We start from the raw sequence: 10000 nt of genomic DNA, 5'->3' as shown, positions 1-10000 counted from the left end.
CATTCATAACTGCGTTACCCCTCCCTCCCTCCACAGTAACTGCCCGTGCTCCCTGGCTGCAGCGCTGGCCAGAGCCACAGCCGACAGCCTCCTGCAGACCGACCTCTCCATCCATCACCTCAATAAGCCTGTGGAAGATGGAGCTGACCCGATACCACGTGAGTCCCCCGGGGAGCCCACGAGACTGCTCTCTCTCCCTCACACACACACACACACACACACACACACACACACACACACATATAGCGGCACAGTCAAATTAGGTCTCCCACACACACACACAGATACGCAGCAGGCATCTAACCACCAGGGCTTTGTCCCAGTTCTCAACTGCACAAAAGCTGCATGAAGTGGCGTTTGACCGCTAGAGGGCAGAATAAAACACACAGATTCTCATTAAAATGATCCGCAGGATTAAAGTAATCATCTTCTCACCACAGTGGTGCTCTGGATACTAAACGTTAAAGGTTGCACTTCATCTTTAAGGGCTTTTTTTAAATCAACAGCACGAGAGGTAAAGGTGTTGTTGAGCTTAAAGCGACAAAATACGTTTGAAAATGTATATATAAATGTATATATATTTTACTTTTAGTGCCCCTGAAGAAGTTGGTGAAGTCCGTTTCGGCATACAAGGGTTGCGAAAGTAAATAAATAAAAAGTACCAGGGGCGCGGGTTAGAGTACTAGGGGCGCGGGTTAGAGTACCAGGGGCGTTAGCGTAGCTAAATTATCTACAATCTGGTGAACACATGGGTCACGCCGCGTACAGGATTTTATGACAGAAGATATGTTTAAAAAGCTAAAATATTAATAGATTCATCAGCTGATTGTAAAAACTGATATTATTGATCTGTATCATGTACCTTGTATATCCACTGCTGCTGTTTTTTTTTTATAACGCTGCTAATTTGCAGGAGTTTAAGCTTGTTTATAATTGTTTATAATGGCACGTAAGGAAAGATGTAGTGACGATGGAAATACAGGAGTGGGTCTATCAAGAAAACTAAACTAAACTAAATGTGTGTGTGTGTGTGTGTGTGTGTGTGTGTGTGTTAGAGATGGAGTCTGTGAAGCTCGCCTGGCTGGTGTTCAACCAGCTGTTTGAGATCTGCTGCCAATGGATGAAGGAGCTGCCTTTCCGCCGCCGTCCTCAGCCGTACTACGAAACCTCCATCCACGCCATCAAGAACATGAGGCGCAAGATGGAGGACAAGCACGTCATCATCCCCGACTTCAACACGCTCTTCAACCTTCAGGTAGATACGATGAAGATACGAAGCTTCACTTCATCGCCCTGCTGTCTGGCTACTTTCAGTTAGATTTCCTTTTCATTTATCCTCTGGTGCTGCTTTTATATAACTTGTTTTTCACATATTTTGTATTGCTTAATGTTTAACTTGTGCGAATGAGGCTAATTTTCCGCGTCTGTGCATTGACTTTGCGTGAAAGATTCTCAACGCTTTCGCTGTGAGCGCAGCATGACGGTGTGACTGCGTCTGTCCCTCAGGATCAGGAGGAGCAGGCTTACTTTGGGGTGTTTGACGGCCACGGCGGCGTGGACGCCGCCATTTTTGCCGCCAACCACCTGCACGTCAACCTGGTCAAGCAGGAATGCTTCGACCAGGACCCGATCGAGGCGCTCTGCGGCGCCTTCAGGGTCACCGACGAGCGCTTCGTGAAGAAGGCCAAGCGAGAGGTAAGCTAGCGTCAAACCACACGGAGCGCTGCAACCATGGAAAAGGATAATAATAATAATACAAAATGCTTAAAGACGCTTGGATTTGTTGAATAATAACAATACTACTGCTATTACTTCAAAATAAAATTGCAGCAGGGCAATAGACAACCTGGAAGTATTGAAATATTTGACTTAAAAGTTGCGAGTAGTGAGTAAAAGTAGTAATACCACAATGTGACAAGTACATTTCACTCAGTCATCCAAATATATGTAATACTACTACATAATTATTGATTAATAAAGTACATGTATTGCTCCATCTATCCATCTTAAAAGTACCAAAAGTACTCATTGTGTACTCAATGATATATATTCAATTATCAGATTATAATAATTGATGGATTCATGAGTTCATCACTTTAATGTTACAGATGGTGAAGGTGGAGCTAATTGCAATTACACTATATACTACTGGGTGGATTATTACACCTTATAATGTAAACATGCATAAAATGGGAATACCTAGATGAAGTACAAGTACCTCAAGTACCTATTTTATCAGCCAACTTGTCGCGTAAGAATAAACAGCGGCAGAAACCGGGAACGTTGGATGTTGGATGTGATGCACATTGACTCCACTGCCTCTATTTGGGTCTTTATCTCCACCGAAACACAAACATGAACCTCCACCAATGACTCACTCACGATCCCGTATTCCAGTGTGAAGTACAGTCGCGGTGCAGCTGCCGCTCGGCGCGCGTGAGCTTAACACTGAAACGTGTGTGTGTGTGTGTGTGTGTGTGTCCGGCAGCACGTGCGATGCGGCACGACGGGCGTGGTGACGTTCCTGCGCGGCCGGACGCTGTACGTGGCCTGGCTGGGGGACTCGCAGGTCATCCTGGTCAGGAAGGGACAAGTGGTGGAGCTGATGAAACCACACAAACCAGACCGAGAGGTAACACACACACACAGAGACCCACACATTCTGCATTTTCTGAAATAGTCTTTTCCTGCTTTTAGCTTGTAGAAATATGAATATTTTGTTCTGCACATGCAACACAAAACGCCGCACGATGGTTCAACCAGACTGACTGAAAGAGACAAAGATCCTTCTGAGCAGCAGTTGAATAAGAGGAGGATAAATATTAGTTTAGCATCAAAATGTGTGCGGATTCAAAACAGGTCCGGCTTCCTGTTTCAGTGTCAAGAGTTTCTCAGTGAATTAAAAACCTTGAATTAACAGGCGAGGTGCTGCGTCAGCAAAGCTTTTCTTCAGACTTCGCATGATAAAGTATTTGTAGTGCATTTAAACTCATTCCTGAGGGTTTGAAATGAAACAATAGCTCGTTTGAACGTTTAAATAACCACCACTAACATGTATCTTGTGCGTCTGCAGGATGAGAAGCTGAGGATCGAGGCTCTGGGAGGATGCGTGATCTGGTTCGGCACATGGAGGGTTAACGGCAGCCTGTCTGTATCCAGAGCAATAGGTAAAGCGATGGCATGCAGCGGTGGTGCAACGGATCATTGAACTCATGATAATGATATTCATTTTCACTAAGCAGAGCCTGAACGCATCATAATGTAACTGAAGGGAATCTCTGCTGGTTCTCCGTTAGCATTTCTGCTAATGCTACTAGCTCTCCCCCTGTTGGTTTAAACACTGATTGGTTGTTTACAAAGTCACATGATCAGAGATCTGTGACGAGAGAAACACGAAAGCTGAAGTCCTCGTTGCATATTTTATTGAATATTGAAGGATAACGCTCATTAGAACCGTAAAAGTCGAGTTACAAGCCGCTCCTGCCTTCGGTGGGTTTCCCCGCTGTAGCAAGCTAGCGCTGCTGCTAGCTCGTTGCTGCTAGCTCATGCTACTGCCCGCGTCCCCTGCCGCCCGAGCCGGGTGTCGAGCCGGGGCTGGTCCCACTACCTTCGGTGGTTGTTGGGGAGCTAGCAGAGAGCTAGCGGGAGAGCCGGCAGCATCGCTAGCTGGCTACAGCGGGGAGCTAGCGCTGACACCCAGCGAAGGTAGTAGCGGATTGTAACCCGACTTTTACGGTGAACCTTATGTAGAGTATACTGTTTTATCTTGGTCTGCTGAAACGAGACCATCTAGACGATTTAACCTCTGTTGGCAGGCGACTCGGAGCACAAGCCGTACATCTGCGGTGAGGCGGACCATGACGTCTTCCCATTGGACGGTTCAGAAGACTACCTGATCCTGGCCTGCGACGGCTTCTGGGACACGGTGACTCCCGACGAGGCGGTGCAGGTGGTCAGCGACCACCTGGAGGAGAACACCGGCGACACCACCATGGTGGCCCACAAGCTGGTGGCCTCGGCGCGCGACGCGGGCTCCAGCGACAACATCACCGTCATAGTGGTCTTCCTGCGGGACCCGCGCTCGCCGCTGGCCACCGGCGCGGAGGACGAGGAGGAGGGCGCGGCGGAGGAAGATGCGGTGCCGGAGGAGGTCGCGGAGGTGGAGGAGGAGGAGCAGGAAGAGGAGGAGGAGGAGGACGAGGCGGTCAGGGTGGAGCGCGACGGCGGCAGCACCGCGGACATCGGGGGGAAGGGTCGCGGCGGCGGCTGGCCGCTGCAGCAGTGCTCGGCGCCCGCCGACCTCGGCTACGAAGACCGAACGGACTCGTTCACGGACAGAACTAGCCTCGACCTGCAGGGGCCGTCGCTGGAGGGCCGCATCGCCCTGATCCCGCGGCAACCCTTCTCCGACTTGGGTCGCGACCTCTTCCCGGCCTCCCGCATTTACCGAGAAGAAGAGCGCCCGCCGAGGCGCAGGTCCCGCATGCCCTCTCAGGAGCCCGGCGCCTCGGGCTTCACGGACCCGCTGTGGCCCCAGGCCGCCGCGCTGTTGGGCCAGGCGGTGAGGCAGAGCCACATGCTCGGCTCCGGGAGTCGGCGGCGGGTCCGGAGGAGGCCGGCAGCATCCAAGCGGCTGCTCGGCCTGTTGCCAGCCGGACAACTGCTGCCGCGCGCGCACCGCCACTCCGACCGAAGGGCCGGAGTGGCGGCGCCTCACCTGCCCCGCGACGCCGCCTTCTAAAAGAGAGGTGACCCCCCCCCCAAAACCAAAACCATCTCCTCCATTTGTCCGGTCCTGCCCTCAGCCCGTCCCCCCGACCCACCTCGGCCTTCAACGACACGTCTTTCTTTGATAGTAGGTAGTCGTGGCTCCTGCAGAAAATGATGTGGTTATATATTGAGCTAAAAATGTCAGCCGGCCCACTAAGACACAAGCCCCTGCAGATCCCTCCATGTTTTCAGCCTGAACACACGTTGAAGATTAATTCATGAGCTCGGTCGCCCAACACTTGTTCTCGGGTACGTATGAGAGAGAATGGCTTCATATGAAAAAATAATGAGCCTTCAAATGCTACAAAAACTAAAAGTACGCTAAATACTTTTGTCCTTCCGTCTATCCAATGTTCCCAGGTGTCAACGTCAAGCGACCGAACATTAAATTAAACTCTAATGACGTAACAATCCCTTGGTGGCAGACAACGTTAACGGAGGAGGCCGGAACAATTGTTGCTCCTGGTTTTCTAGGTTACGTGCTGTTCTCCATCCAGTCAATGACCTCGCCATTATCCAACCGCAATTTGTCTGCAGATAAAAGCACTTAACGCCGGATTATAAAAGATTAGCAGTCACTTACCTGAATAAACGCTTAATGTATTCCCAGTATTCCAGATGGGGATATATATATATATATATACTCCTGAGTGGAGGGATACTCAATACCTATTTTTGTTGTTGGGTCACAGGAGAGATTGCAAAATACTCCCAAGTGTATTCCCTTTTACACCAAACCCATTGGAAGTATATCCAGCATGCTTGATAAGTGCAAACTATTTAATGTTGAGCCATGATAGCTGAAAGCTGCAGAACACGTGCCTTCCATATGTGTTACTAAAGCCTCCTTCCTTTACACACATCTCCACGAATTATTAAATCCATGTGTTGATATTAACCCTTAAGGACTTCGTGCCATGTTAAAGGAGCAGTTTGGCGTTAATTTCATTTTCTTGATTTCCTAAAGTTTGATACCCCTCTCACGCGTCAAACTTACCGTTAAGAAAGTGAATAAGTATATTTCCCGACACGTCCTTTAGGTTTCATAGCGGAATAACATGAGGAGAATCTGTAAATAAAATGGTGGATGTTAACGATCCCCAGTCATCGGTTACGTTAGCAAAGCTCAACAACATTGGTTTCATATACCCAACACCATACTCAGAATAAACAACTGTAATCATCAAATAACCCAAAATTATATGAATAAAAAAACAAAAATAGCACCCATATTAACATGGTGAGACTGATCTGTGCTTAAAACAGCATTACTGCATCTAACTATACCGACTAAACTAGCTATACTAAACATTTTCTATGAAACTATGAAATCATGAGTAAACCTCTGACCCCTTGTGAACTCCAACTTTCCTCAGTCTTGATTGTCATTTTTAAAGTACTAAACAATGCTTTGGTTGCCTCTTAATGTTATATTTCTAAATGTGTTGTGGGAGCAAAGGACTGTGCTCTAAACCCCGCCCCCTTTAGTTTGTCAGGCCTACTAATCTTGCACATTTAGCTTCAATATTTAGCTACAACATTTAGCTACAACATTTAGCTACAACATTTAGCTACAACTCAAAATTCACAGTAACTGTTTTCGAAACATTGTTTCTGGCCGTCGAAAAAATGCTAAAATAACCGGCGCTGGCATATTTCTATCTTCGCTGGCTTGTTGATTGGCGTTAATTTCGGGAGTTTATTGAAAACTTGTGTGTCTGGTTGACTCTGAGACAAGAACCGTGTATAAGGGGTCTTAAATATGCCCTTTGTTGACTACTCTATGTGACATCACGCTTAAAGACTGAGGGTAAAGCTACATGTGACGTGTCATTTTCAAAGTCCTAAACAAATGCTTTGGTTGCCTCTTAATGCTATATATTTAAATGTAAATGACTGTTAGCGTTGACTCCGGGAGTTTGGTGGAAAACTCTTCTGTCCGGTTGACTTTGAGACAAGAACCGTGTATAAGGAGTCTTAAAGGTTCCCTTTCCTAACTACTCTATGTGACATAATGATAAAAGAAAGAGGCAAAGCTACATGAGACTGGCATAACGTTAGCAACGTCAGCAGCTGATAATCCATGTAGAAGAAAATTAAGTGTTTTTGTACTGTACTTGTACTAGTTATCCACAGTAGTACATGCAGTATGATGAGGAAACTGTCGGAAAAAATAATCACCCGGTTTGAGTGCATAGTTCACGGAAAAACATTTTCTTTTGTTTGTTTTTCAAACAGTATGTCAAACTATTTTTTTTTAACTTTAAGAGAAAAAAGATCTGAGGATGAGGACAAACCGAGTTGTTGATGTAAAGTTATCTCAGCGTAAGACTGGTGTAGCGATGCTCACGTTGCACTGAGATATACTGTAGTTAGTAGCTTCCAGTACTGGTTGGGGAAATACTTCCCAGTAAAAGTCTCAATCCTGAGGGTTTGGAGCCTTTTTTTTCCCAACACATCCTGTCACCTCGACAAATAATGTTGTTAGATATTCTGTTTAGATTTGGAAGTAATGCTACGTTAACATTCCTTAATCTTTTCTCTTGTGTTTTTTGAGGTTGGAAAGGCTTTAAAAAAATTTAAAAAACTCAAAGTATGTGGAGCAGCGTTGCCAGATGAGTAATGTCAAACTATCGTACCGGAGACTTGAAATCATCGTATTTCAAAGTAAAAGTACGGCATAAGAGTCATAACCACGAGAAAAGACGCATTTTAACAACCAATATACCCCCACAGCTTACTTATAAAAGCGAGCTGACGTAGTTACGACGTGCGGTCCGTCAGTCTGACAATGTTAGCGATAGCCTAGCATCTCTAGACATTATTGGCTCGGATCCAAATGGGAAAAAACAACAACTGCCAATCGCAAGCAGCCCAAAATGGTCAAATCATGGTACATCAATCACACATCGGGGGTGGAGTTTACTGAACGGTCATTTTGGACGCTTTAATTACCCCCTGACATTTCCTCACATGGTCATTCCCCAAATTCTTTGGTTGACGCAGTGACTTTCCAAACATTGGGACGTTAGTGACGACCAGGTTCTGTAAACTGTGCCTCCACCTTCCTCCGCCCGATTCGCCAGATAAGTGGGTACTGTCTTGAGGGGCCATCACCTCCCTTCTTTCAGTCTCATTGGCAGATGGCGGCTCCCTCTCCTGTTCACGGTTAGTGAAGAGCGTCAGTGGAGCCAGAATGTACCTCATGTGTCCCACAGTGTCCTCGCTGGGAGGCGTGTCCACATGAGGTGGTGTTTTCTTTGGGGTATCTTACTATCTTAGATATAAGGAATGTACTGCCGAGACACTCAACAAACCACAGCCACTGGATCCCATTTTTGTTGAGGCGCCATTGCGGTCTCTAGAAACGTCGGTCGATACCCCGAGAAGATCGCAACGGAAATCACGGTCATCTTTCAAAAATACACTTTTGGATGCATATGTATATTTATGAGTGCTAATTGTGAGTTGAGCGAAATGCTGGAGGAGTGTACATATAATAATTATGTCTTGTAAATCAATGGTTTTAATCCATGTTCCACGAGGCCCGACAGTTGGGTCAGTTGTTGGATCTGGATCCCTAAAGTCTCCCGCCAGGTGGAGGTGAGGATGTGATGTTATGGAACAGCCGGAGAGGGGCATCAGTCTGTAAACACTGCCGCTGCCTTCAAGAGCTGCTAAAATATATAAAAGGTGTTGAACCAGTCCGGCTTTCCCTGGAAGAGTTGTAGTGTACTATCGTGGCCTAGCTGCTGTTTCACCCCTGCTTTCTTACCCTGACATGAAAAACCAAATCTGGGGCTAAAACAGACATGAAAATGTTAATTATCGGCTTCAAATACTGCATCTCCAATCTGCAGCTGCCAATTTAAACATGACAAAAAGAGAGTGGTTCGATACGTTGACATGCACTTTGTTCTTCCTTTGAGAACCAGAATAAAAGCTTGATCCAAATATACTTACGTTATTACAATTCATCCTCAGGGGAACATGAATTTCGGTGCCAAATTTCATGACAATCCATCCAATGGATCTGGAGAAAATTCACTCAAACCCACTATTACACCTCGTGGTGACGCCGGAGCGAAAATCCGGTGATCACCAAATTCACCAGGATTCATCCTCTGGGCGCCACGAATGGCCGCACCAAATTTCATGACAATCCATACAACGGTTGTTGAGATATTTCAGTCAGGACCAAAGTGGTGGACTGAGCGACATCGGCATTAGATGCTCTTACAACACGATTATACTTCTTCTGACAGTGAAATACTTTGTCGTCAGTTACTTGTACAACAAGATACTTGGTCTTTTGTTATGACAACTTGTTTTTGGATATTATAACAAGAAACCTGATATTTGTACTTGGGCTTCTGTCATTATAACAACATCTTTTAAGTAGATGATGGTATATATACACACACAAGTATTTTTTGTGTGTAAATGGTGGCAGTTGATTGGAGTACGTTGTACTTGAGGCCACACCCTCAGCTCAGCTGTGCAGTACTTTCCTGCCCTGTGATTCACCGATGTAGTTTCACAGCAGGTCCTCAGTGATGATGTGAATAATTATCTGCGCTCTAAGGGGGGAAAAGGTGTGGGGGATCCATGGGTTGCATCCATCAAAACCCCGTAAACCAGTTATATACAGTGTGACTCATCATATCGCAAAAAACACCAGAAGTTGTCACTGTATGAGCAATAAAACCCCCATCACTCCTCGTGGTGAATCCTCTTTAACGAAGCTGGAGAAGCCCACACCTCCTCCCTCACTCACGCTCCGCTTGCACTTAAAAAACGTTCCTCTGAGTCGGATGTTTCCCTTCCCTGATGATGATGATGATGAGGATGGTGGTAATCATAATCACTGTCTTAACTATAGAGAGCCCCTCCATTAATCTATTACACACACACACAAAAAACAAGCTTTTTCTTTTTTTCCCCTTTCTCTCTAAGCAATAATAACGTTGCATTAAAAGGCTCTCTGAGGGATTTGTCTTCTGCTGAAAGAGGCAACAACGTAAATGTGTCTCCGTCAGCCAGAACTTGAAAGGTCACGGAGCAGAAACGCTGGCGCTCCCTGAAGTCAAGTCCTCATTCGTTTCCCCCCGTAGAGAACCGGCTCGCGAGTCCTAATCTGCCGCCAGTACGAAGGACTCAACTCACTCCTACACCTCCTGTATGAAATCTAGTTCTTTTTGTTGTTGTTTGGGTTAAAAGGCTAAAATGT

General features: G+C 46.2%; 1 protein-coding gene across 2 annotated transcripts in view; it reads left to right on the top strand.

The window, feature by feature from the left end:
* ppm1e (protein phosphatase, Mg2+/Mn2+ dependent, 1E) overlaps positions 1-10000 on the top strand; it is a 35639-nt gene that overhangs the window by 24518 nt on the left and 1121 nt on the right. For both annotated transcript variants that reach the window (XM_068600646.1, XM_068600647.1), the window contains 6 exons: positions 37-158; positions 1056-1255; positions 1507-1695; positions 2489-2632; positions 3074-3167; positions 3816-10000. The exon at positions 3816-10000 is cut by the window's right edge and continues 1121 nt beyond it. In XM_068600646.1, the coding sequence (XP_068456747.1) occupies positions 37-158; positions 1056-1255; positions 1507-1695; positions 2489-2632; positions 3074-3167; positions 3816-4741 (1675 nt within the window). In that variant the 3' untranslated portion in view covers positions 4742-10000. The remainder of the gene's footprint in view (positions 1-36; positions 159-1055; positions 1256-1506; positions 1696-2488; positions 2633-3073; positions 3168-3815) is intronic.

The sequence above is a fragment of the Clinocottus analis genome, unplaced genomic scaffold (assembly GCF_023055335.1).
Source record: "Clinocottus analis isolate CAN_PGR_092001 unplaced genomic scaffold, fCliAna1.0.p SCAF_5, whole genome shotgun sequence".
NCBI lineage: Eukaryota > Metazoa > Chordata > Actinopteri > Perciformes > Cottidae > Clinocottus > Clinocottus analis.
Note: the sequence above shows the minus strand (reverse complement) of the source record. Positions and strands in the feature narration are given on the sequence as shown.